General features: G+C 47.5%; 1 protein-coding gene and 1 long non-coding RNA gene across 3 annotated transcripts in view; one reads left to right on the top strand and one right to left on the bottom strand.

The window, feature by feature from the left end:
* The window catches only part of LOC310667114, a 196,342-nt gene that overhangs the window by 28,440 nt on the left and 140,109 nt on the right, over positions 1-27,793 (top strand). The window lies entirely within an intron of this gene.
* On the bottom strand, positions 1,496-25,219 carry LOC310667087 (uncharacterized protein). 2 transcript variants are annotated; one of them, XM_083418792.1, is made up of 9 exons: positions 24,918-25,219; positions 22,904-23,006; positions 22,127-22,395; positions 12,724-12,837; positions 9,171-9,276; positions 6,842-7,110; positions 6,127-6,229; positions 4,120-4,388; positions 1,496-1,787 (listed from the first exon to the last, which is right to left on the bottom strand). In XM_083418792.1, the coding sequence occupies exons 1-9, from the start codon at positions 24,927-24,929 to the stop codon at positions 1,689-1,691; spliced, it is 1,344 nt and encodes a 447-aa protein (XP_083274918.1). In that variant the 5' UTR covers positions 24,930-25,219; the 3' UTR covers positions 1,496-1,688. The 2 variants fall into 2 exon arrangements, with proteins under 2 accessions (XP_083274918.1, XP_083274919.1); XM_083418793.1 differs by lacking the exon at positions 24,918-25,219 and adding an exon at positions 24,736-24,762.

Raw genomic sequence — 27,793 nt, 5'->3', positions numbered from 1 at the left:
GTGTTTTTTTAACCAGAGACCCATGTGGGGCATGTTGCCAAATGAACCAAAAATGAAGGGAGGAAAAGCTGCTATCTTTGGGGACAGACCCTGTTCTTATGACTTGAGCAGAAGCCGGGCAGATAAAAATTTAGCAGGTGTTGCTTTTCCATGTCAGCTACCATGTTTCTGCGTGGCTAGCTGCTGTTAAAGGGTCAGAGAAAGAATGTGGCAACCCCAGGAGAAGAGAGCAGGGTTCGAATAGGAGGCTACTCTCCTTGGGGTAACCCATGGGTTGTTGCCGGAAGAGAACAAGAAAAAGAGGAGTGGGGAAATGGGGAACATGTTGAGATAAAAAGAAAGGCCATCCATCCTTCAAGTCCCTAGTGGGCATGGCACCAACACACAACAATCTTGGCCAGCTGCCAGAGTCCTCCAGGACCCTGACAGGGCCCACTGCTGGTGCCTGCGTCACTCAGTAGCATTGTGGGAAATTAAAATGGCACCTTCCTGATGTCTTGTGCTCATTCAGAGTCGTGCTTCTGCCCATCACCACCACAACCCACATAGGAAGCTGCCATACCCCACAAGTGTACCGGAAAAACATCCCATTTTTTATTGCCACAGAATGGTGGCCATTTTGGTTGCTGTGATCTCACTCGATTTCCAGACACAATTTCCGAATGCAATTTCCCCCTGAAAAGTGTTTGGGGGGCACGACCTTGCGCAGCACCCCAAAATGCGCATTTTTTGGTGTCGTACCTGGGGAAAAAACCACTTTTGTTGGAGGACAGCAGCTCAAAAACAAGCATGATCACAGCAACCAAAATGGCTGCCGTGCTCTCACGATAAAGAATAGCAAGATGGTGTCCTGGAAATAGTAGCCTCGATTTGGGCTTCAAGGTGTTGGAGGGTATGAGCTGCCGTGCACTGAGTCAGACCAGTGGTCCAGCCAGCTCAGTACTGCATGCACTGGCTGGCAGTGACTCTCAGGATTTTAGGCAGTGGACATTCCCATCTCTACATGGAGATGTTGGAGACTGAACCTGGGATGTCCTACATGCAAAGAGGTTGCTCTACCTCTAAGCTACAGCCACAGCATGGTAGGAGGTAGCTCCAGGAGAAGGTCTAGCCAACATAATGAATCCAGTAGTCCCAGTGGTCTAGGTTGCTTAGCAACAATCGCAAGAGGCCTAGCAAAGCATCCCAACTGTTGCATAGCTAGACCGTGAGAGGCTTCTGTTGCCGCCATCTTTGTGCCGACCAATAAGAACCACACAGGGCAGCATCACCCCCCCTCTCTGTTGCCTGGCAACCACAGCAAAAGGCCAACCTTGCTCCCGCCTCTTTGTTGCCAAGCAACCATTACAAGAGGCTTAGTACCACCATTTCTGTTGCTTAGCTATTCACATTCGAGACTGGCAGTGCCATCACCACTTTGTCGCCTTAGCAACGTACACCGGACAAAGTAGGGCTTAGCGGAGTCATCAACAAAACAGATACCGCCACAAGCGTATATCCTGAAGAGAGTTTTATTGGCTCCAAGCACGGTGTGGGTGGATGGTTTTCTTCTGTCACGAAATCTGATTTAATCTTTGGTCTGGTGGTCTGAAAACAATCTGTCAAATAAAAGACGCTGGGCAGTCAAAAAAACACCCCCAGAGCTGGTAATGATCCCGCCATGGAGGCCCCTGGCCCCTCCCCACAAGCTATTCGTAGCGGTGCTTGCGCCTCTTCGCCGCAGATCGGATCATGGCGGCTGCCACACCCATCATGCCAATTGTCCCCACAGCAATGGCCTCGGTGACCTGTAAGAAAATGGGAGAGAACGGTGGGTGGGCTATGAGTCAGAGAGAGATTCACAGAAGTTGCACGCTGATGTCACACGCCCAACACACACTTCCGCTTGTCGTGTGTCTGTGCGGCTTTACCTTCCCCCCACCGTTTTCTTTCGGATAAACCGCTAAATCATCCCATATGCCAAACCCCTGGTTTTCGTGGCTGGGCAAACAAAAGTGTGGAGAAGCCCCATCTTCACATCATATCCATTCTTCTAATAAATGCTTACAAAACAGACTTGCAAGGAGGGCTGGCTGAATCTGACCCCATCTTACATTTAAAGAGGTATTATACCCACTTTAAACAGTTGTGGCTCACACACACACACCCCAAAAAAAATCCTGAGCGTGCTAAGAATTGTTAGGAGTCCCCCATTGCCATCACAAAGCTACAATTCCCAGAGTAGTTTAACAATCAATTCCTCTTTGCAGGGATCTCTGAGTCCATCTGACTGGTTCACATTCTCTCTGTTTCTCATTTTTCCTCAACATTTCCCTCTCAGTTTGCAAATTCATCGGCATTTCAGTATGAATACCTCCTATATACACACACGTTTTCGTATGCAATTTTGCAAAATGTGCACTTTTTATCCATGCAGTTTTCCCCAATGTAATGCTTTTTTCCCCAGGTTATGATTATTATTAATTTTTACTAATTATGCTGTTTTATGCACACTTTGTCCCCAAATGTGCATTTTTTCCTACACATTTCTTGCCTGGAGAACAACATTGCAAAATTCAGAGGAGCGTGAATTTCAAAAGATAATTGTGTTTCAGTTTGTGTGTTGTTTTGGAAAGCCCCGATTCAGTGTGTTTACCTTTAAATGCAATTTTATCCCCCATCCATACTTGTAAAGTAGGGCGGGATCGGGATCCCTACTTTGCAGAAGGGGAAAACACTGAGGCTGAATGAGCACTGCCTCACTTCAACTGAATTTGAGGCCACACTTGAACCAGAGACTTCCTGGTTTACAGTTTACTCAGTGCAACGCATTAGCTCTAATAGGGTAGGTAGCCTTTGGGGTGAAAGGGAAGCAGCAGTTGTACTGGGATTTTTGCTGCAGAGAGTTGAAAGCGCTACAAAAAAAGGACATCACTGCTGCCATAGTGAACATGCTCATTCTGCTCTCTTTTCTGGTCAAAGAGGTGTTGCAGGTTTTTGGCCTTGCTTCAGGAACCTGCGAAACCTGTCTGAGCCAGGCATGACAACATAACAAAGGAAATGTAAAGCAGAAAGAAAGAAGCCTCCCTCATACCACCTTTACTTTCCTCCCTCTTTCTCTTCAGTATACCTGAAGAAGCATCTCCACCTCCATTGTTCTGCCTGGACACTGAGGTCCACCACCAAGGGCCTTCTGGCGGTTCCCTCACTGCGAGAAGCCAAGTTACAGGGAACCAGGCAGAGGGCCTTCTCAGTAGTGGTGCCCACCCTGTGGAACACCCTCCCACCAGATGTCAAAGAGAACAACAACTACCAGACTTTTAGAAGACATCTGAAGGCAGCCCTGTTTAGGGAAGCTTTTAATGTTTGATGCATTACTGTATTTTAATATTTTGTTGGAAGCTGCCCAGAGTGGCTGGGGGGAAGCCCAACCAGATGGGCGGGGTATAAATAATAAATTATTATTATTATTATTATCATCATCATCATCATCATCATCATCATCATCATCATCATCATCATTATAAATGTCAGACTCCAGCCTTATTTCCATGTTGTAGAAAGGAAAAACATTGAGGCTGAACTAATGCTGTCTCATGGGACGTGGGTGGCACTGTGGGTTAAACCACAGAGCCTAGGACTTGCTGAGCAGAAGGTCGGCGGTTCGAATCCCTGCAATGGGGTGAGCTCCCGTTGCTCAGTCCCAGCTCCTGCCAACCTAGCAGTTCGAAAGCACGTCAAAGTGCAAGTAGATAAATAGGTACCGCTCCAGCAGGAAGGTAAACGGCATTTCCGTGCGCTGCTCTGGTTCGCCAGAAGCGGGTTAGTCATGCTAGCCACATGACCCGGAAGCTGTCTACAGACAAACGCCAGCTCCCTCGGCCCATAGAGCGAGATGAGCGCCGCAACCCCAGAGTCGGTCACAACTGGACCTAATGGTCAGGGGTCCCTTTACCTTTACCTAATACTGTCTCACTTCAAGAAAGGAGATTCCAACTAAACATGAGGAATCACTTTCTGAGGGTAAGAGCTGTTCTGCAGTGGAACAGAAGTCCTCGGAATTTGCTGTGATTTCTGAAATGCAGGGTGGGGGACTGAACTAGACTGGGCCCCTTCCAGCTCTACATTTTGCAATTCTACCTGGTCACTCATTGCAACTCCATATCGCAGGTCCATCACAAAGTGTTCACAGTTGTGGCTCGTCAGATTGTAGGGCATCTCCCTCCCAACCAGCTCCTCTGCCCGCTGGAGGATCTTGGCAAGTGGCAGCACAGGAATCGTGAGGTCGTGCTTGTTGTTCACTCGGAACTGGTCTTTCCTCACCACAACATCAAGCCAGTCCTTCTTCACGTAAGCTCTGTCAGACAAGACCGCCAGTACGCTGGCAGCACCGTTTGCAAGACGGTCGCCTGTTGGAGGGAAGGAAGAAAGAGGTGGGGAGACTCTCGGGGGCTCAGAATCTGCAAACAGGGCAGGAAGAACTGAAAGGACAAATTAAAATAGGGAGATCTGGGGAAGCAAAAATTTGGAGCACATTGATCACCCTCCTGCCATTAAGATGGTTGTTGTTGTTGCTGCTGCTGCTGCTGTTTCCACTATTATTTATTACATCTGTGGAACACTCTATTTAAAGGAAACTTGCTTTCATCTTCTGGCTCCCACAATGCCTTCCTACAGGGAAACGTGAAGTCTCTCCAGATGTTGCTGGACTCCAGCTCCCATCAGGCCCTTAAGTCAGCATAGCCAAGGATGATGGGAACTGTAGTCCGGCAATATCTGGAGGACCACATGTTCCTGATCGCTGCAGCAGGCATGGGGAACCTCTGGCCTTCCAGATGTTGCAGAACTACAACTCCCAGAGGCCCCCTCAAGCATGACCAAGGAAGTTGATGGGAGTTCAGCAACATCTGGTGGCATGAAAGTTTTCTGCAGCAGCCCTTCGAGACCCTCAGAAGAGTTCTGCTGGATCAGACCAAAGGCCTTTCCAATAGAATAGAGTATTTGAAAGAGCCTGGCTGTCTGGAACCCTGAACAGAAGCACTTCCATGCAGCAACGCTTTGTTGCAGGCGGCACTTGTGCCTTCTACAAGCCATGTACAATCCTTGGAGTTCTGCACAGAGTATCAGGAAATGCTCTAAAGTGTGTGCGTGTGTTATAAATTAAGGTTACCAGATGTCCCTGTTTCCTGGGGACAGACCCCAGATTTACAAATCAGTCCCCATTCAAAATCCATTGAAGTTGAAAAGTGTCCCCAGATTCATTGGAAAAAATCTGGTAGGTAAAGGTAAAGGGACCCCTGACCATTAGGTCCAGTCGTGGCCGACTCTGGGGTTGCGGCGCTCATCTCGCTCTATGGGCTGAGGGAGCCGGCGTTTGTCCACAGACAGCTTCCGGGTCATGTGGCCAGCATGACTAAGCCACTTCTGGCAAACCAGAGCAGCGCACAGAAACACCGTTTACCTTCCCACTGCAGCAGTACCTATTTATCTACTTGCACTTTGACATGCTTTCGAACTGCTAGGTGGGCAGGAGCAGGGACCGAGCAATGGGAGCTCATCCCGTTGTGGGGATTCGAACCACCGACCTTCTGATCGGCAAGTCCTAGGCTCTGTGGTTTAACCCACGGCACCACCCACGTCCCTTTAAAAATCTGGTAACCTTATGATAAATGGTTCTTGCTGTCATTCTGTTACATAGTCTGAACAGCTCAGACCTCTCGCACAAGCACAGCCATGGCAGGGGGGAGGCGCTTAGCCAGGTTTTTTGCCCCAGGTGAAGCCCCCAGAGGGGTGCCATTGAGGCTTCCAGCCTGTGTGTGTGTGTGTGTGTGCGCACACACATGCGAATATGCGTGAGGGGTTGCCAAACTTGGTCTTTGACCTGAGTGAAATAAAGCCTAGTTTTGCCCCTGCCCATAAGCCATCCTAGGAGCTCTTGCCATGAAATAATTCTTAAGAAGGAGTGTTAGGATCCAAGCCACGGAGTTGCCCCTTTAAGGCTTTCTGCAACCCAAGGAAGGGGAGGGGCCTGAGTGGGTGCGGTCTGTCCCTGAAGGTATAACAGGCTTCATTCCACTCCAAGACATTGTAGGAGCAAGGTATTTCATGGGCTTTGTCCTGGGCTGAGGGGTTTTCATGGAAACTTACATTCAGGAGCTAAGTGAACAACTTTGCCTTCCCCAACATAGATGGCCCAGTGCTGATAACAAGAGCGGAAGATCTCAATAAGGTCGCCAGGTTTAATTTCATCCTACAGGTAAGAAAAGAAAAAGAAAATTAAAGAAAGATTGAAGTGAGGTTTTTGGGGGTGCTAAAAGGCTGCTGCTTGTCCATCTCCCAGAGATGAGACAGAAAGGTAGCATTTCCTTTTGTGGCCAAGATTGCTGTTTCTGGTTCCATGCCCAGTGCTTCACCCCAGGGGTAAAGGTAAAGGGACCCCTGACCATTAGGTCCAGTTGTGGCCGACTCTGCGATTGTGGTGCTCATCTCGCTTTATTGGCTGAGGGAGCCGGTGTACAGCTTCCGGGTCATGTGGCCAGCATGACTAAGCCGCTTCTGGCGAACCAGAGCAGCACACAGAAATGCTGTTTACCTTCCCGCTGGAGCGGTACCTATTTATCTACTTGCACTTTGATGTGCTTTCGAACTGCTAGGTTGGCAGGAGCAGGGACCGAGCAATGGGAGCTCACCCCGTCGCGGGGATTCGAACCGCCGACCTTCTGATCGGCAACTCCTAGGCTCTGTGGTTTAACCCGAGTCCCTATCACCCCAGGGGTAGCCAATGCCAATAGACAATGGATGTGGCTGGACTACAACTCCCATGTATGCTGACAGGCCTTCTTCCCTGCCCTGCCCACTGCACCTGCTCGTTCATTTCCGCTCCGTATCGTAGCTCCATAACAAAATGCTCGCAGTTGGGGCTGTTGAAGGTGTAAGGCATCTCCTTGCCCACCAGCTCCTCGGCCTGCCAGAGTATCTTGGCCAGGGGGAGCGGCGGCTGCGTCTCGTCATGTTTATTGTTCACCCGGTACCGGTCCTTCCGCACAACGTCTTCCAGCCAATCCTTCTTTACGTAAGCTCTGTCGGGCAAGACCGCCAAGGCATTCGGAGTTCCATCCGGAAGATGGTCACCTGGGGAGGAGAAGGAAGAGTGGGGAGAGACAGAGTGAGAACGGGACGAAAACAGCACATCTCTATCTCTCGGAAAGCTTGCCTGTCTCCCCATCTGTTCTCTAGGCATTCAGACAACTCTTAAGATCCCGTAACCAAGTTGGCCATTACGGTTCCTGAGATCAAGGAGCAGGTTTCTTATCTACGCTCAGTAGTGACTGGATGCCATTTTTAATCAAGATGGCAAACTGCGCCTTTCAAACCTGCAGTGGCTTTAACCAAGGACTCAGCTATACAACTGCAAATGAAACGTTTTAAGTGTGTTTTTAAGTGCATTATACCATGGGTAGGCAAACTAAGGCCTGAGGGCCGAATCCAGCCCAATCACCTTCTAAATCCGGCCTATGGACGGCCCGGGAATCAGCATGTTTTTACATGAGTAGAATGTGTCCTTTTATTTAAAATGCATCTCTGGATTATTTGTGGGGCGTAGGAATTCGTTCATTTTTATTTTTTTCAAAATATAGTCTGGCCCCCCACAAGGTCTGACGGACAGCGGACCGGCCCCCTGCTGAAAAAGTTTGCTGACCCCTGAAATGCAACACTAGATGGTGATGGTGAGCTTATGGCAAATTCAATATTTTCCAAAAAGCTTTTTAAAGAAGTGTTTTCTCAGTGTTTTTTAAATATGGGTCTAGATGCCACCCAAATTTGGCATGGAGGTTAAGCTCAAGGACTTGTTTTTCATCTGTGTTTGGATACAATTTGGGTGCCATTTTGAACGCAGGTGGAGGACTTTCAAAGCTGCATTTAATTTGAGGTTTCTTAGAATTCCTGAACAACACCAGTGACTAGGCTGCAGGTATATGTTAAAACTGGATTGCTGCAGAGAGGCTTCGCAAGGCCCAGGCAGCCATTGGAGGCAGCCATGGAGATGCAAAGTTAACAGGTGCATCAGAAGTCTTATAGCCCTGATTGAAAAAGAGAGGAGCTAATATAAGAGATATTGTAAGATTATTTTGAAGTGGATTCAATATTCCATTAAGTCCCTTTGTGATGACTGCATATTTGTCCCCACCTGTGCTCTGTCTTGCTCCCCGGCTCCATCTTTTCCTTGACTCCAGTTAGCATACCTCATACTAGTTAGCATCCCCCCTCCACAAGAGCCTCCAGTTAGTATCCCCACACACAAAAGCCTGAATCTCCCCACACCTGCCCTGTGGGGCTCTATTAATTTGCAGTATTTACTTCACCTCTTTCTTTCTTTCTTTCTTTCTCCCTCCCTCCCTCCCTCCCTCCCTCCCTCCCTCCCTCTCCCATTCCTTCTCTCCTCCTCTCGCTCCCCGGGCAGTCCACCCCGGGTGTCTCCACTGAGGGGAGTGACAAAATGCCAGGCAGCACTCAATGCGGGGCCTGCAGCACGCCTGAGCCACATGTCTCTCCTGGGAGTAACACGGTGACTTGGCTGCCCACAGGCTCCGCGCTGCCCCAAATGGTCCGCTTGCCACCTCCCCCTCAGCTGTAGGGTGGCTGAGTGGGAGAAGGCAGGCAGACTCCTCGGAGGCGCCGTGGAGCGTCCTGCCCCGCCCCAGGTGCCCGATCGACTTGCTCCACCACTGTGCCAGGGCACCCGCTTGTCAACCACATGTTGACACCAGTAAACTTTGCATCTCTTATTGAACCGTAAACAACTCATCCCCCTCTTCCTAGCTTGGTGTTAAATCCCTTGGAGCTAACTGGAGAGTACCGCAGTGTGCTGAAGTGCATTGTTGGGTACTTCTATGCCTGCCAGTAGGTGGTGCTGTTGCTCTGCTTATCTTCTGCTTAAAAGGCACAGCAACAGTGCAATTGTAAGAAAGGGAGTCGTTGCAGTGGTTTGAGAAGAGAAACTCCCCCAGGCTTCAGGCAAGGGAAACTTTGGACTCTCCTACTCCCACCACCCCTTACAGTTGCCCACGCTAGCCAGGGGTGGTTGGGAACTGGAGTACAACCCCATCTTGAGCGCCAAAGTCTCCCCACCACAACTCTAGGGATAGGTCATCAGAACCGAGATAAGTGGCCACGAGTCTTTCTGAGCTCACCACATTCAGTTGCCAAGTGGACAACCTTCCGATCCCCAACATAGAGGGCCCAGTGCTGACAAGAAGAACGGAAGATCTCAATGAGGTCTCCAGGTTTTAATTCATCCTAGAAGGAAAACAGGAGACAAGGTTTAGTTGTTGCTCTAAATCATCACAATACCACAATGAGGGTGGCCTGCAGGGCATGGGTAGCCTGGGGAGAGTCCATAGGGCCAGACAAAGAGGAGTGGGGGGCAGATTTGCATATCCTCCAAGCCAAAATCTGGGACACCATCTTCCCGGACACCATCTTCCCATTTTTTTATCATAAGAGGATGGTGGCCATTTTGGTTGCTGTGATCTCACAGCACCATGTGAGATTTACAACACCGTGGTTTCCCCTCCCCCAAAAGTGCTTTTTAAAGGCACAGCACCCCAAAATATGCATTGGGGGGCACCTCACAATATTGCAACCCTGAAAAAGCGCTTGGGGGATTTTGTGCCATGAAATTGCCTGAGACTGTGGCAACCAAAATGGCTGCCGTTCTCTTGCGATAAAAAACAGGATGTTCCGCTTTTTCTGTGACACTTGTGGGGGATGTTGTTTTCCATGCTGTTTTATTTGTAGCAACCTGGAGTGTAAATTCTTCAGTTTGATAAGAATGATACTTTGTTTTTTGTCTGTTAGCTTAGTAAAGTTATTTAGCAAATCCGCTTCCTCTGGTACTGACCAGTCTGATGAATCTGGGACACGATTATTATTTGGTACTGCGGTAGGCAATGAAAAAATCCTTCCCATTGACTAAGAGCTTCTTTAGCTGTAGAACAAGTGCCAACTTTGGACGAGTAGATAGTATTACTTTTCGAGCAAGCGGGGGGGGGTGTAGGTTGATTTGTCTACAAAATGCTGGTATGGAAAGAAGCCTTTCTGCGCTAAGTGAGCCTTCTTTTCCATGATTATGGTTGGAATTCTGTGGGTGTTGAAGATGAGAAGAGTTCTCATACAGTGTCCATCTTTGGAGAGACCTTTGGTTGTTTTTAAATCAGCAGTTCTCAACCTGTGGGTCCCCAGATGTTGTTGGACTACAACTCCCATCATCCCTGAGCTCTGGCCTTGCTAGCTAGTGGTGATGGGAGTTGTAGTTCAACAACATCTGGGGACCCACAGGTTGAGAAAGGCTGTTTTAAATCGATGTTGTCAACAGCGACACCTAGATGGCCGAGCAGGAATGGATTGGCCATTAACTGACCGAATGCACAGGCAGGCTGGGACTGCAGCCTAGATGGCGCCCTTGAGGCAGTCTGCCCAGCTAGCTGCAGAAAGGAGATACGTCCACAAGCACAACTTCTGAGAACGCTCCAGGCAGCTGGCCATTGCCATGTTCTTATCTGGCTCTGCGCCCCCGCCTGCCAAATTCTGCTCATGAGCTGCCCAGAGGGCCATTCATTTTGGAATCGAAACCCTTGCAAATCCTTTTTCTGGGTTGCTGGATCCAGACCTCCTGTGCCTTTTTAAACAGCTGTGCTGTAGGGGGGAATTTCACCACTTCCTTCTTATCACAGCTAACTGCATGGCTGCAGCAGAGAAGCTGCCACTGGCAAAACTACTCCCTGCTGTGCTGCTCTTAAAGAGACAGGAGATTTCTTTAGTTTGTTTTGGAGGAATGGTTACGCTAGTCTGGTGAGTGTTTCGGATTGTATCTGTCGCCATGTCCTATTATTAGAAAAGTTAACCAGCAAACGTAAGCTTAAGCTAGCACGGGGACAAGCAGAGGGGGATGCCTTCACCCCGGTATCTCCCCTTTATCACATATAAAGGTAAAGGGACCCCTGACCATTAGGTCCAGTCACGGACGACTCTGGGGTTGCGGCGCTCATCTCGCTTTATTGGCTTCCGGGTCATGTGGCCAGCATGACTAAGCCGCTTCTGGCGAACCAGAGCAGCGCACGGAAACGCCATTTACCTTCCTGCCGGAGCGGTACCTATTTATCTACTTGCACTTTGCTGTGCTTTTCAACTGCTAGGTTGGCAGGAGCAGGGACCGAGCAACGGGAGCTCACCCCATTGTGGGGATTCAAACCCCCAACCTTCTGATCGGCAAGCCCTAGGCTCTGTGGTTTAACCCACAGCACCACCCATGTCCCCTCTTTATCACATATACAGCACAACAATAGAATTGACCTATTCCACCACCACCACCACAGCATATGAATTAATACTCCCAGTACTTTTTTTTTCTTAAAAAAAACAAATGTTATGGGGTACTCTCATATTCCTACTCATATAGAAATACTGCCCCTCAATGCGGCCAAACTTAGATTCACAAAATTTTTAGGGGTATGTGTATCCCCAGAAGAAAAGCACTTAATATGCCTAATCTGACCCATACAAACTGGCCAACCAGCCTGCAATAGTTCTGGGAAAATCCAGATGTATGGCAACCCTTGTCGGCAGTGCCATTTCCGGCAATTTTACTTTAAAGAAGCTCCAAAAAATTTTTTAAAATGCATTTTTTCCCAAAAGAACTCCTTTGGGCAAAATGTAAAAAAGGTAAACAACCCACCCTTTTTTGTCTGGATTTTCACTGTTTGAAATATAACAACACACACACACCCTAAAAAAACCCTGCACTAGAACGAAAGAACATTATCTCTCCCCACCTCTGTCTCCTCTCTTTTCCCACATAATGTCTATGACAATAGTGTCTCTTACCGCATGTAAACGAACTGTGAGAAAGACTCTATGAAATGAAAGTGGAGACGCTATACAGTATGTACTTTTTTGCTACACAAGAAAATCTTCAATGAAAAGTAGGGGGGGAGGGCCCTCTCAAAAGTCAACAAATACCATAGCACGGATATTTCAGAGGTGGTGGTTCTCCGCCCCCCCCCCTCCGCCCCCAGTTATGACGAAGCTCCCTCTGCTGGCAGTTTTGTGCTCAGCAGGAAAAGAAGAGAAATAGGAAGATGAATATGTATTACACATTTCTTCTTCATCATCTCCCTTTCCTTTTAATAGTCTGCCCTTTCACCATCAAGGTAGCCCACAAGGCTATATCTCTCCCCCTGCCTCCCAACCTGCCTCAGCTTCACAACAAATCTGTGAACTAGGCTACACTGATAAATGAACTCCTGGTTCAGTCTCGCCCAATGCACTTCCAGGTTTAGTGGGGATGTGGACCCCTGTCCACAGCCTTCTAGGTTTATTACAGGGGTAGGCAACCTAAGGCCTGGGGGCCCAATCGCCTTCTCAGTCCGACCCACAGACTGTCTGAGAAATAGCGTGTTTTTACATGAGTAGAATGTGTGCTTTTATTTAAAATGCATCTCTGGGTTATTTGTGGGGCATAGGAATTCGTTTATATGTTTTTTTCAAAATATAGTCCAGCCCACCACATGGTCTGAGGGACGGTGGACTGAAAAAGGTTGCTGACCCCTGGTTTATTAGGTTTATTAGGTTGCTCTGCCAAGTCCAGCCCACCTTCAGCCTCCTGCATTGGAGGGGGTTGAGCTAGATGACCCTGAGTGTCCCTTCCAGCTCTGTGATTGAAGTGGTGCACTGGTGGCAACTTACCCGCTCAGCTGGGTTCTTCACCCTGATGAAGAAGGCTGAGTGGTTTTGCTCCTCGTCGTTCATCTTCACTAGGCTTGGTGTGTTATTCTCAGTGTCGGCTTCCAATGGGCATAGCTAGGAAGGAAAGCATTTGGGTAAAGCACAGATAGCTTGTGTTCCTCCTCCTCTCATATCTACTGAATCAAGGGCCAGCCAATGAAGGTGAAGTGCCGTATAAATGCATACAGAGTGTCCCAGGTTTCAACCCTGGCATAAAGCTATTGGTGGTTAATAGCCACAGTGGTAGTAATAATAATAATAATAATAATAATAATAATAATAATAATAATAATACTGGGAGCCAATGTAGGTCTTTCAAAACTGGTGTTATGTGGTCTCAGTGGCTGCTCCCAGTCACCAGTCTAGCTGCCGCATTCTGGATTAGTTGTAGTTTCTGGGTCACCTTCAAAGGTAGCCCCACGTAGAGCACATTGCAGTAGTCCAAGCAGGAGATAACTAGAGCATGCACCATTCTGGCAAGACAGTCCGCAGGCAGGTAGGGTCTAAGCCTGTGTACCAGATGGAGCTGGTAGACAGCTGCCCTGGATACAGAACTGACCTGTGCCTCCATGGGCAGCTGTGAGTCCAAAATGACTCCCAAGCTGCGCACCTGCTCCTTCAGGGGCACAGTTACCCCATTCAGGACCAGGGAGTCCTCCACACCAGCCCGCCCCCTGTCCCCTAAGAACAGTACTTCTGTCTTGTCAGGATTCAACCTCATGCTTTACCTCCTTATGCTTTGCCTCGTCCGATAGAAGGCAGTATGCCAGATTCTGGGACTCACAGGCAGCAGGGAGTGCTGTTGTGCTCAGATTCTAGTTTCCCAGAAGCCTCTGGGTGGTCACCATGAGGACAGGATGCTGGACTAAATGGGCATAATCCAGCGCATCCTTGGATCTCCAGCTGGTTTTGGACTACAACTCCCATCATCCTTAGCTAGCAGAGCCCAGTGGTCAGGGATGATGAGAATTGTAGTCCAAAACCAGGGACTCCTACATCTGGTGCCCTGCTGCTCAGCCTGGATCCTCAGAGGCTGCATCCCTCAAGACCTGGGCTGGAAAGGGGGCTTCCACTTCTCTTCTGTGAGGGCCTTGCATTGCATCAGCACCTGCTCACTAACAGAGGCAGCCTGCCAGTGTGAGGCAGCAGAGAGCATAATGGAATGCCAGGTTCCAGGATAGACAGCTGCCCCTTTAAGGCTCTACTCACCTCAACAAGGAGGCAGAACCTGAGGAGGAGAGGTCCCACCCAGCATGCAGAGAAGGGCTTGAGAACATGAACTCTGGTTCAGGGATGGGAAGGTTTGGGCCTTGCAGAGGCTGCTGGACGGCAACTCATATAGCTCAGTTGGTAGCCCTAGTGGTCCCTTCAACCCTACAGTTCTATGATTCTATGATCCCTGGGACCATTGGTCATCCTGACTGGGACTGATGAATATCTGAGGAGTTAAAGTTCTCCCACACGTCCCACTCAAGTGGGATCAAATAATTTGCTCCCTGGGCTCTGCTGTCCAGGGTCCTGAAAGACCTGGTTCAAGTTCCTGAAAGAATCTGATTCTGGCTGAACCCTGCCTATACAAGTACTTATAAAAACAAGAAACAGCCATGGATTGTCTGAAAAGAGGTGGGTGAGAGAAGGCAGAGAGGGAGGTTCAGAGCACAAGTATAACATCCTCTAAAGCAGAGTTTCCTAAACTTGGATCTTCAGCTCTTTTTGGACTACAGTTCCCGTCATCCCTGACCACTGATCCTGCTAGCTGGGGATGATGGGAGTTGTAGTCCAACAACAGCTGGAGATCCAAGTTTGGGGAACCCTACTCTAAAGGGATGTGGGGAACCACTGATCCTCCAAATGTTGCTGAACTACAGCTCCTATCAGCCCCAAGCAGCATGGCCAAGGATGATGGGAGTTGTAGTTCAGCAATTTCTGGAGGGTCAAAATTCCCAACACCTGTTCTAAACACTGATCCAAGAGCCTGGGAGTGTGCCTAGGTCAATTCTGGGTAACCAAGCCCATCAGGCCTGTGTAATGGCCTCTATTTTTCAGAGGGTGACTGCCTGTCTGGTACTGAAAAGAAAAGGAGAATCAAGACACAACATCCAGTTGTTGGGCTGGGTGTGAACTGGCCACAGATTGCATGAGGCTGCTCGGGATGTTGACACATCAGTCAGGCAAAATTTATTCCAAGAAGGCCTTGGCAGAAGGGAACACACCTAGGAGATCCATTGCCTAGAGTGGGGAAGGGAGAATTGCCCAAGCACGCTCACTTTCTGCGTCTTATTAGAGGATGTGTGGGGAACTTGTGGTCCTCCAGATAGAGCTGGACTCCAGCTCCCATAATCCCATGAGCATGGAATGAAAACACAAGACCTAGATCAGAGGCTCATCCAGCCCAGCTTCCTGTTTCCACAATGCCCACCCAGATGCCTCTGGGAAGTTCACAAGCAAGACCTGAGCACAAAAGCGCTCTGTCCCCTCCGGTGGTTTCCAGCAACCCTACTCTGTTGTTGTTTAGTCATTTAGTCGTGTCCGACTCTTCGTGACCCCATGGACCAGAGGACGCCAGGCACTCCAGTCTTCCACTGCCTCCCACAGTTTAGTCAAACTCATGCTGGTAGCTTCGAGAACACTATCCAACCATCTTGTCCTCTGTTATCCCCTTCTCCTTGTGCCCTCCATCTTTCCCAACATCAGGGTCTTTTCCAGGGAGTCTTCTCTTCTCATGAGGTGGCCAAAGTATTGGAGCCTCAGCTTCAGGATCTGTCCTTCCAGTGAGCACTCAGGGCTGATTTCCTTAAGAATGGATAGGTTTGATCTCCTTGCAGTCCATGGGACTCTCAAGAGTCTCCTCCAGCACCATAATTCAAAAGCATCCATTCTTTGGCGATCAGCTTTCTTTATGGTCCAGCTCTCACTTCCATACATCACTACTGGGAAAACCATAGCTTTAACTATACGGACCTTTGTTGACAAGGTGATGTCTCTGCTTTTTAAGATGCTGTCTAGGTTTGTCATTGCTTTTCTCCCAAGAAGCAGGCGTCTTTTAATTTCGTGGCGCAGATGGTGACAGCAACCCTACTAGTTCCCCCCAAATATTTTCCCTTTGCAAATAAAAGGGGGGAATTTATTATAGGCAAACACAGCAGGTGGGGAACCGTGAGAAAAGCTTCACATCAAAGGAGGGCCCCAGTCCTGCCACTCGCCGCCTGGTCTAGGGCAGGGCCTGACAGGCCATATAAGAGCTGCTGCTGGGTAGAGGAGGCTCTGTTTTTTGCTTTTTTTTAAACTGCTATTATTTTTTACCTATGGCATTTAAACTGTGATATTAATGCTGTATTCTTAGTTTTAGATTTTGATGTATGTGGAAATTGTTTTCCATTTGGTTGTGTATTTTTTTTTTATGTGGTTTATTTATTGATGACTTTCGTAATTATGTAAATCTTGTCATGTTGTAAGCTGCCTTGAGCATTGAGTTATTGTTTTGTTGTTTCTGTTTTAACTATTTATTTGTGCTTTTATCTTGTGTTTTTATCTAGCGAATCACCCTAAGATCTTTCGATGAAGGGCGGTATATAAATAATAATAATAATAATAATAATAATAATAATAATAATAATATCTATGATTATTGTGGTTTCTTGAATCGGGAGCATCATCCAGCATAAAGTCTTCCCTTAACATTGAGGTGCAGCTCCAAGGGCCTTCTGGCAGTTCCCTCACTGCAAGAAGTGAGGTTACGGGGAACCAGGCAGAGGGCCTTCTCAGTAGTGGCGCCCGCCCTATTGAGTGCCCTCCCATCAGATGTCAAGGAGATAAATAGCTATCTGAATTTTAGAAGACATCTGAAGGCAGCCCTGTTTAGGGAAAATTTTAATGTTTGATGTTTTACTGCGTTTTTAATATTGCGTTGGAAGCTGCCCAGAGCGGCTGGGGAGGCCCAGCCAGATGGGCGGGGTATAAGTAATAAATTTTATTTTTATTTACTTATTAACTCAAAACCTCTAGATGGGAACCGACAGTAGTTCTGCAAAATAGATGTCAGTTTCTTTCTACACACACATAGCTCTCTGCCTTCCCCACAGGACCCATGTCATACCAAACAGGACAAAAGGCTGAAAATACCAATATATTTTGGTTTCTGTGTATACACACACACACACCAGCAGGTGCATGCAGTGACTAAGACCATCCTCTTACCTCATCCATGAAATCACTAAGAGGCCTTAGTGAAGCCATTATTCTCTCAGCCTCAGCTGCAACATGAGGGAGCAGTGGGTAACAATCATGGCCTACTTCGCAAGACCATCGTCAGGATGACTTATAATGTTCAAACGGTGCTGCCTAAATGCCATTCCAGCTACGACTAATACCAATTTTAATCAGTGCAGCTGAAAGTCAAGGGCAGCCGTGTCTGTTTCAGAAAAGCTATTTTGGGTCCGGCATATTGCTATAATAGGACATATAACGAATAAATACTGGTGGCCTTTCCTTCTGACAATGAGTGATACGGCTTGTTTATTCAACAAGATTTCTCCAGCACCCCAAGGTGCGTTTTCTCATTTGCAAATTCATTTCCATTTAATCACTTTAAAAGACAGATGATTAATCAACCAAAATTAATATGCATTAATCGCCCGCCCGCCCCCTTTGCCTGTATTTGCCGCCCTCCCCATCCCTGCCACTTCTGTTATTTAACTTCGGCTAAAATTTAGATTGTAAACCCCTTGGGAGCAGGGGCCTGTCTAAATCAACAAATGTCCTGTATATTGATGACTATATCAGTCCTCGCCAACCAGATGTTTTTTGACTGCAACCCCATTTGCCCTCTGCTGGTGAGGCTAATGGGAATTGTAGTCCAAAATAGAAACATAGAATCCTGGAATCGCAGAGTTGGAAGGGATCACCTAGTCCAGAAATATGCAGAAATATGCAGCTGTCCCATAAGGGGATTGAACCTGCAACCTTGTTGTCTTCAGCACCCTGCTCTAACCAACTGAGCTATCCACCTGGAGGGCACCAGGCTGGCAAAGGCTGCACTATAAAAAAGACTGTAGCAGCTTGGCAGCTTGGCTTAGCATGGGCAGATCGTCAGATCCCAAAGCAAGGAAACCAATATTCTGACAGCTAAATGAATCCGAGAGAGAGACTCTGCTCTCCCGATAGATAGCATCATAAGCCTTTGTGTTGGCAGTGCCCAGAGCAGGAGGAAACCAGGAGAAGGAGCTAATTGATGGAGGGGTGGAGTCTCCTGGTGGGCCTCAACCAGCCACTTTAGAAGTCGGATCAGGGGTCCTGGCTCCTCCCCACCACCTCAAAGCAGAACAGAAAGTCTCTGCAGAGGCTGGAGGAGGCTGCGATGGGGAGACAACTCAAGAGGAGGAGAACACTCATTTGGTATCTCTACAGTCCCACAAAGCAGGTGAGCCCATCGCGCCTCGTCTTAGAAATGAGGCCAGGGGCACAGAAACCACTGGGACCTCTTCCCTCAGTCCTGAACATCTTGCCTCATTCCGGAATTCCGAGCTCTGTGTCTGTGGACCAAGCCTATACCCTTAACTTCCCTGATGGAAGATCTCTTACTTACACGTCAGGGACTCCTTCTGTGAGTGTTGGGCTTGAGGTAGGTACAAATTCAATACACCCCAGCAACCACCGCAGAGAAAGTAGAGAAAACTAGAGGCAGAAACACCCCCCCTTCCAACCACGTACAAACCCTTGTGTACCTGCAGTGGGCTGTCAATTTTCCCCTGTGGCAAATGAATTTAACCACCCATTTTCTACCTGATGCTTGGAGTGACATCACAGGGAAAGCGCTACCTCATCTGTTACCGAGTAACCATTAAATACTGTTGGGAGGGGGGGATAAGTGAAGTGGGGGGAGTATGATACCATTTGCCCCACCAACTCAGGAAAGTGTTTACTCGCTTTTTCTCAGTTCCTTCATCCATGGGGACAAAGTCACCTGAGAGACTGCCTCAGCCCTTACATTGGAGCTAGGGAACCTTTGGCCCTCCGGGTGTCGCTGAACTACAGTTCCCCTCCCAGCCATGGGGCTGCTGGGAGTGGGGGTTCAGCAACTTCTGGAGGGCCGGAGGTTCCTGTAGAATTTCCCCTGCAAGTTCCAAAGATATCACAAGCCCACTTCACAGAGCAGGGCTTTCAGTGTGGCTGCCCCTGTTCTGTGGAACAGCGTTCCTGTTGAGATACAACAGCCATAGGAGCCAACTCCAAAGGGCTAAGGTCCCTTACCTGGGGCCCCCCAAATACTTTATTCAAGTTGGCACCCCTGCACTTTCTGGAAACAATATAAAAAAATTCCTTTCAGTAGCACCTTAGAGACCAGCTAAGTTTGTTATTGGTATGAGCTTTCATGTGCATGCACACTACTTCAAATATCTGTATGCACACGAAAGCTCATACCAATAGCAAACTTAGTTGGTCTCTAAGGTGCTATTGGGATTTTTCTTATTTTGTTTCGACTGTGGCACACCAGCACAGCTACCTACCTGTAACTGGAAACAATATGTTGCATCAACAAGCTATCCTAGCTGGATAAACAGGTCTCTGCCACAGGTGTCTACATTATATTGTTTTCAAATTTAACTGCTGTTATTTATCTGCTCCCAGTCACCAGTCTAGCTGCCACATTCTGGGTTAGTTGTAGTTTCCAAGTCATCTTCAAAGGTAGCCCCACGTAGAGCGCATTGCAGTAGTCCAAGCAGGAGATAACCAGAGGATGTATCACTTTGGCGAGAGAGTGCGCAGGCAGGCAAGGTCTGAGACAGCATACCAGATGGAGACGGTAGATAGATGCCCTGGACACAGAATTGACAGCTAACCACTGTGTCCAGGGACTGCATCGCCTCTCCTAATTGAGGTGTTACAGAGAAATAAGTTAGCCCTCCATTCTTCTGGAGACATTAAGGAGGCAAAGGAGGAATTCTATTCCACATTTACAATTGCTTAAAGACCAGAGAGGGAGACTTTTTAAAATAATTATTTACATTTTTATTAAGACTTTAAAAAAATACCTTTCTATTCTAAAAACAGAAGCCACAAGGCATTTATTTATTTATTACAAAAGTCAACACACAAAAGGTACCTAAGACAAAATTCTAGAAGGAGAGAAACAGCAAGCAGCGGTCATAAAACAGGCTGTCGCGAGCTTGTCTCTCAATGTGGCTATCTAGAAAAAGGGTATCCTTTAAAAGAAAAAAAGTTTTATCTGGTGTCCAAAAAGACATAAAAAGGAGAGCTAGCTAAATCTCCTGCAGCAGGGGATTCCCACAGCTCAGGTGCCACCACTGAGAAGGCCGTGTCAGTCATGCCCACCAAGTACACTTCGGGTGGTGAGGAAACAAGGAGTGCAAATGTGGCATACCAGCCTCCTTTGAGGAATAGAATGCGTGAACTGGTTTCTGTGGCTTGTATGCAGCTAAGGTCTACTCAGAGTAAACCAATTAAAATTGATTAACCTTGCTTTAAAAAAAGGCAAAGGACCCCTGACAGTTAAGTCCAGTTGCAGAAGACTCTGGGGTTGCAGCGCTCATCTCGCTTTACAGGCCGAGCAATCGAAGCTCACCCCGTCGCAGGGATTCAAACCGCTGACCTTCTGATCAGCAAGCCCAAGAGGCTTGGTGGTTTAGACCACAGCGCCACTCGCATCCCTTAAGCTTGCTTAGGCATGCCTATTAACTTAAATGGGCCAGCTCTGAGTAGGGCTACCATTGGCTACAACCCTATGGTTCAGGTCCTTGTCAGTGTTCAAACTTGATTTCTGGGATAATATTACATACAGAGTTAAGCATCTCTACTCCTTCAGGGAACACTTCCCACACTCCCCACATGACATGCGCTCTTCCTCTGGGCATCCATGCAGTTTGGGCCCACAGCAAGAGTGGGTGACAGCAGTGAGGAAGACACTGGCATGTGGCCCCAGGACACCCCGCAACCTCTCACTCCACCCCCAAAAAACCCTTGGCACTGAAACTGTGAGGTTTCTATAAGACGCCCTTGAAAACATCCCCAGTATAACAGCACAAAGTCAACATGTCTAACCTTCACTGAGCAGAATCTTGCGTTTAAAAGCGAAAGCGTCGTCTCCTGAACTGCACTGATTTCAGAATATGAAACAGACTAGGAAAGAGGCTAAGCTTCTAACAGGAGAGCATTCCCCGCCACAGGGATCGGTGGAGGAGTGCGCAGCCATTTATTCCTCTCTGTGCCTTCTGGGCAGGAATAAGCTGCTGACCACTGTCGCCGCAATGGCCACAAGGCCTACGCCGAAGAGCCCTACTGTGCCAGCAACCAAGGTGTCTCTCACCTGCAAACAACACAGAAGGGGAAACTGTTAAGCTGTATAGGCCTCTAGGATGTTGCTGGGCTACCTGCCAACATTTCTCCAGTGAAATAGGGCTGTCGTAAGTAGTAGTAGTAGTAGTAGTAGTAGTAGTAGTAGTAGTAGTAGTAGTAGTAATAATAATAATAATTAATAATAATAATTTTATTTATACTGCATCCATCTGACTGGGTTCCCCCAGCCACTCTAGACAGCTTCCACCATATATAAAAACATAATAAAAATGAAACATTTAAAAACTTCCCTATACAGGACTGCCTTCAGATGTCTGTTAAAGGTTGAATAGTTACTTATCTCCTTGGCTCGGGGGTTGCATAACTCCACACCCTCCGATGCAAACAAGGACGTCCTAAGGAAACGAGGGACATTCCAGGATCAAATCAGAAACTGGGACAGCTTCTGTAAATCCAGGACTGTCACTGGAAAATAGGGACACTTGGAGGGTCTGCTTAGGTTGATGAGCATGTTAAGATACAGTTCAGCAAGATCTAGATGGTTCAGAGTTTCCCCAACCACCTCTAGATTTTGCTGTGTGTATGTGGCTTTATCTTCAGACGGAACTCACCGGAACTCAATTCCAGCACCTCTCAGGTGGGGGCCATTGCCATTCTAAGAGAACAAGGGAGGCGTTCACAGTGAGTTCCGGCACCTCTTTTTCTAGAAAAATAACACTGTTATATATGTGTGTGTGTATGTAAATAAAATCCTATACAGTATCCTAAATGCACCACAGTCTTCAGTGACCTTCATTCCAAGAGAACTGAACTCTGCATATGCACAGGAAACTCTGGAGTCCCTAAGCTGCTCGGCAATTGGGGAACATGCAACATCATTCTCACTACAGCTGCTCCAGGAAGAGTTTTTACAGCAATATATTGGGAGAAAGGGGTTGATAAGATTAGCGTTTTTTCCTGAAGGCCACAAAATTGCTCTTCCCTTTCGAAGCAGTGAGACTTGTGCTTCTCTGGCACACTGCAGACACGGCTGTGGCCCATCGATACGCACCTGGTCGCTCCTAGCCGTGCCGTAGCGCAGCCTGGTGACAAAATGTTCGCAGTTCTCGCTGGCCAAGCTGTAACGGATTTCTTTGCCCAGGAGCGCCTCCGCCTCCTGAACGATTTTGTTCGCCGGGAGCGGCTCATATTTCTGATCGTATTTGTTGTTGATGCGGCAGACGTCGTCCCCGACAATGCTCCACAGGAGTTCCTTCTTCACCACGGCTTTTTCGGACAGGGCAGACATCAGGCTGGAGGTGCTGGCCTGGTATAAGTCATCTTGGAAGACACAAAGGGAACACCAGTAATGCAGTAGGCCTGTTTTTGTACTCCTCTCTAGCCTCCATTCAGACAAGCACAAGGCATGAGCAGACTTCAAGGACACATTCCAGACAGGAGGGTGTGGAGCAAGGCTGGTGAGGGGTGCTAAGGGCCAGGTAAAGAAGACTGTAGGGCCACATTTGCCCGGCTCCTCCCGGATCTGAGTTTCACCAGCCTGTAATAACATAATCCATTGTGATATCCAATATCTTTTACAATAGGAATCATTTAAAGAAAGGATCCTGACCATGGAAACTGCCATGATGCACATCTCTCTAGAAACATCCTTCTCCGGACCCAGGGCCCTAATCCAGCACTCGTGGAAAAGCCCCGCAGCTTTCTGCGTCGTGAATAATTTCCATCTTGGCAATGCCCAGCATAGAGGCACAGGACCAGTTGGCATTGCTGGCAACCGTAAACCCTGCCTGACTTGGCCGTGCACCTGATACAAGCCTGAGGACCTTACCTGAGGGAGCCAGGTGGATCACGTAACCGGAACCCACGTAGATGGCCCAGTGCTGGTAGCCCACACGGGAAATCTCTATCAGGTCTCCAGGTTTCGGCTCTATCTGTCGAGAGAGAATCAGAGAAGCGAGTGCCAGGAGGGAGCTGATGTGATAAAGGAGTGTAAATCAGCAAGGTGACAATGCAGGCAGGACTGTGGCAGGAAACTGAGGATGCCAGAAAACCAGGAATTATGTTCACATGTGGTGTAAATATGTACAATTTTTTGGGTAAAGGGTGTTTAAGGAGATAACAGAAATCACTGGGTTAAAGCTGACCGAAAGTCCAGAGGTAGCATTATTATCAATTTACGGTGGGGTGGGTGGAAGGTTCGCAGGCTATGAAGGGCTTGCTCACAAATTTATTGACAGCTGCACAAATTATTATAGCCAGGAAGTGGAAAGGGCAAGCAGAATATAAATTGGAAGAATGGTATAAAGAAGTGAGGGATATAGCTATTCATGATAAATTAACATGTGCCATTAAGGTAAGGCAGGGAATATGCAGGAGAAATGATTTTGAGGAGATATGGAAGGTGTTTGTAGCATTTGTACTGTTAAAACGAAAAGGGGTCAAACCATTGCAAGAGATGTTGAAATTTGGGGAGGTTGGATAGTTACAATGGAATGGTCTCGGTAGTGGGGTGCACATTTTTATTCTTATTTATTTATGATTATTACTTTGTAAATAAAAAAGGACTGTGGCAGGAGGGCAAACGTTGAAGAAAGCTTTGTGCTGGGATTTGATTAGATGCTAGGAGAGGATATATTTATTTGATATTATCCTTCCTCCCTCACCTTAGTGTGTTCAAGAGAGTGCCATCCCTTTGCAGCCCTGTTTAGGGCAGTTTTTAATGTCTGATGTTTTATTCTCTTTTTAATCTGTTGGGAGCCGCCCAGAGTGGCTGGGGAAACCCAGCCAAATGGGCGGGGTATAAGTAATATGTTATTATTATTATTATCATTATTATTATTAGGAATCTAAATAATAATGATAATAATTTTATTATTTATATGCCACCCATCTGACTTTTTTGCCCAAGCCACTCTGGGCAGCTTCCAGAAAAATATAAAAATGCCATAAAACATAAAAAATTAAAAACTTTCCCATACAGATAGGCTACTTTTAGCCTTTTAGTTTTAGTAATCCAGGTCACTTTAATACAGACTGGATTTTCCTGGTATTATCTCCTTTTCTCCCCCTTAAAATAACAATCACACACAAACAGTTTTGCAAAATGTAAAAATAACTTTTTCTCACTCAGTATATGTCTTGAAGAATACCAGAGATAGCAGCTAGGTGCAGGCAGGCTTAAAATGCTAACTGAGTTCCTAAAACATACTAAGTCTATCTTAAATACAGAGTCTGAACTGGGGCTCAGAATTACAGGTGTCGTCATGTGCGTCCCGTGCCACGCACCACGACCTGATGTCATGATTAACATTTTTATGCTGCTTTTCTGTATAAATACATGCTCAAACCAGCTCACGACAAAACCGCTAAAATTCAGAACAATGCATTATTACTATAACACTCTCATACTAAACCATTTCACAACATGACGCAATAATCCAAAAAAACACCCCAATTTGATTCCATGCGTCAAATCGAAAAGCCCTGTCATTTAAGACACAGCAGCGCCTTTGTGTGTGTGTGTGTGTGTGTGTGTGTGTGTGTGTGTGTGTTTTGCCACAGTCCTATGAACTAGAAACTTATCATTTAACAGCAAAAACAGCAGTCACTTTGAATGTCCAGAGGCCTGTCTGGACGCTTTGCTAGGAGTCGAAATCCAACCTTGAGCAGCATAATCCCTGAGGGCACCCACAGACAGCTATATTTAACTCGGCCGAGAGATGACAGAGAGACGCTTTAGAAGCGGCCGTGCTCTGTGTCACACCACAATGCACACCAACAGAAATGGCCAGAGCAACAGCAGAGGCAATTCGGCTTCCCTGTCAACTGCAGTTGGTACTTACATAGCCAGACATCTTGAGGAGCTGCAGGCAGGCCGGCCCGGACGGATACTCCACCCTCGCCAGCAGACAGTGGCTTAGTTTAGCGATTGTGGACAGCTGCAGGCAGGGCGGGGGGAAGGCTCTAAATCGCCTTTGCGCTGGAAGGGGCCTGGGCTGAGGGTGTTGAAATGGGCAGAGGCAGGCATCCCAGAGGGACCGGCTGACTTGCCCAAAGCCCAGGAAACTGGAGGAAGCCTCTCATTAATTTTCTTTTCTTTTTTTCAAAAGGTGCGATATTTGTGTTTCGCCAGAACGTGAGCCCCGCCACTGAAAGGGCAAAACTTTCCCCTGGATTTCTCATGTAGAGGAAAGGTACAAAAACATACACAGTGTTACGGAAATTACGGGGGGGGGGCACATCTTTAAAGTTAAATATTACAAATATAATGCCTGAATATATCCTTCCAACTTGACAGCTCAGGGAAGTCACCTAGCTTTAAAAATAATATAAAATCATCTCCTTTCCCAGTTCCCCCCATTCCAAAGCTATTTTCCCCTTGCAAAAGGACTCCAGGAAGTTCTCAGAGGTGACAATTGCTGGGCTCATTGTTAGCCAAAGGAAGCCAAATCTCATCACCTGACTCGCCTCAGGCTGCAGGCATGCAAAGGAAGCTCTATTGTACTTTTGGGTGGTGGGTACTTAAGACATATTTGTCTATGCTAATCTTATACCTGAGTCTTGCCCTGCCATGTCTGCTTATGCTAATCTTGTACCAAGGACTTGTCTGGATATGTCTGCCAAGGTTAACCCCTCCCCTTCGAACTGTATTCTGGGACGTGGTGGGGAAGTTTTAAAAGTCTTTGTCACCCCATCCTCGGGGTTCAAATTTGCTCTTTGAACCTATTGCGCAATAAACTTTGGTCTACAACTATTTGGTGGCTGGACTCCTTCTTTTATTCTGCAGGGACCCGCGGGCTCTGCCCGACGAGCTGGGTGACTGAGCAGCCTCACACCCAGATTTTTTCCTTAACAACAGAGAGGCTTGTAAATAGGGCATTGTTTGCAACCATCTCTGGCTGCCCACATGCCATACATTGAAAAGGCCACCCCTCCCTCTCACCCACCAAAAAGAATTGTGGGAACTGCAGTTTTAAGGGTGCTGGGAATTGCAGGTCTCTACAGTTCCCGGGATTTGGTGTGTGCGTGTACATCAATGTATCACAAGTTGTGCTGCTGTTTAAAAATCAAACAATCAATAATTTTTAAAAGGATGTAGACCTTGCCATAGTCATGAAGTAACATATTTTTCGGAGAAAATACTTGGGAAATACTGGCTGCATGCACAGCATACATTTAAAGCACACACCACACATACACACATGAATACTGGCCAATGTAATGTTTACTGGGCTAAACACCAGTTGTGGGCAGCTCATGGGAGTCAGAATAAATGGTGATGTGTACACAGCCTGCATCTGTGAATGCTGGCATAAATAAAGCCTTGAAGACCCCCTCTCCAACTCCCACAAAGGGCAGGCACCTTGACTATACTGTTTTAGAGGCCTGCTGAAAACTTGTTTGTTTCATCAAGCGTATCTGTAGACACATGATTTAGGTACATTTATTTTAAATGTTTTAATAACGGAGGGGTGCGAGGGTGGATTTACACACACACACACACACACACACACACTTGTTCTCTATATAACTGAAAATGTACACAGCTTGGAGATGTCTGTGTGTGTTGTGTTTTGAGCAAGCGGTTAATAAATTTCCTAAATAAATAACCCATCAGTCCAGCCCGTTTTATATTCATGGAATTATTTTACTGATCTCACTTATAAAACATCAGAAGAACAGATGGTACAAAACGTACCGTAAAAAAGAAGCAGAGTCACAACATCGCTGTTATTAGTGTAGCAACGGGAAAGCTTACTGCCCTGTTATAGATTGCAACGTGCGTTTTCACTTTTTGTTGTTATTCATTTTGAAGGTTTAGACTCTCGCCTCTAATCAACGGGTGCCCAAGGTGGCTTTACAGGTTGCAACAATACAAACGCTGATGCCCTCTCCTCCCCAACCCTTCATCCTCTGGGTGATGGATGGCTCTGTTCTGTAGTCCCAGAACAACTGGCAGAAAAGTTAAGGAAGGTCACCTCCGTGCATCTGCTCCTTCTCTGGACCAGTGGAGGAGGCCAGACTGACATTTCCTTGGATGAGATTTTTGGGAGGCATCCCTTCTGCTCTGCAGTCCATCGTCCTCTCTTGCAGGGACAGGCAACTTGTGGGGGTGGCTGGTGCCCACTGGGATTGGTGGGGTGGAAGGCAGGGAGCCCAACAGTAAGGTGGCACCAGAGCCAACAAATTCTACTTTCGTCCCCATCCTCCTCCTCTCCTCCCTGCTGAGTTCAACAAGGGGCAACACTGAGAAGAAAGAGTTGGGCAACTTTCTGGATTGGTCATCAGGAAGAAGGCAGACAGGTGAGGGCTGGATGAGGGCAAGCTGGGGTTGGGGTGGCAGTGCCCCATATGTCCAAATGGAGCAGACTCCTCTGCCAAGAGAGTCCTATGTGACTCTCAGCTGAATTTCATGTAGCTGGAGGAGTCCCAAGGGAGAGGGAGAGGCAGGGAAATGGAAGGAGGAGAAGAGACAAGCCCTCTGCAAGTGACTGATTCAGACCACTGGGAGAAGTAATTTCTCTCCCAGGCAGCCTGCTTGGAGGGGAGGGGGAGGGACACATACAGAGAAGGTGGACGGATATGTCAATTTTTGGTTGCTGGCTTCATCTCCACCCTCTGTCAGTATGTGGCCCCTGACAGGTTATCCCTAAGGAAATGTGGCCCTTGGCAGAGAAAAAAGGTTGCCCCCACCCCAATTGTGATTTTACTAACGTAT

Source organism: Podarcis tiliguerta (assembly GCF_965153285.1).
Source record: "Podarcis tiliguerta genome assembly, chromosome: 16".
In the NCBI taxonomy this organism is placed as follows: Eukaryota; Metazoa; Chordata; class Lepidosauria; order Squamata; family Lacertidae; genus Podarcis; species Podarcis tiliguerta.
This window is presented reverse-complemented; position numbering and strand designations above follow the sequence as displayed.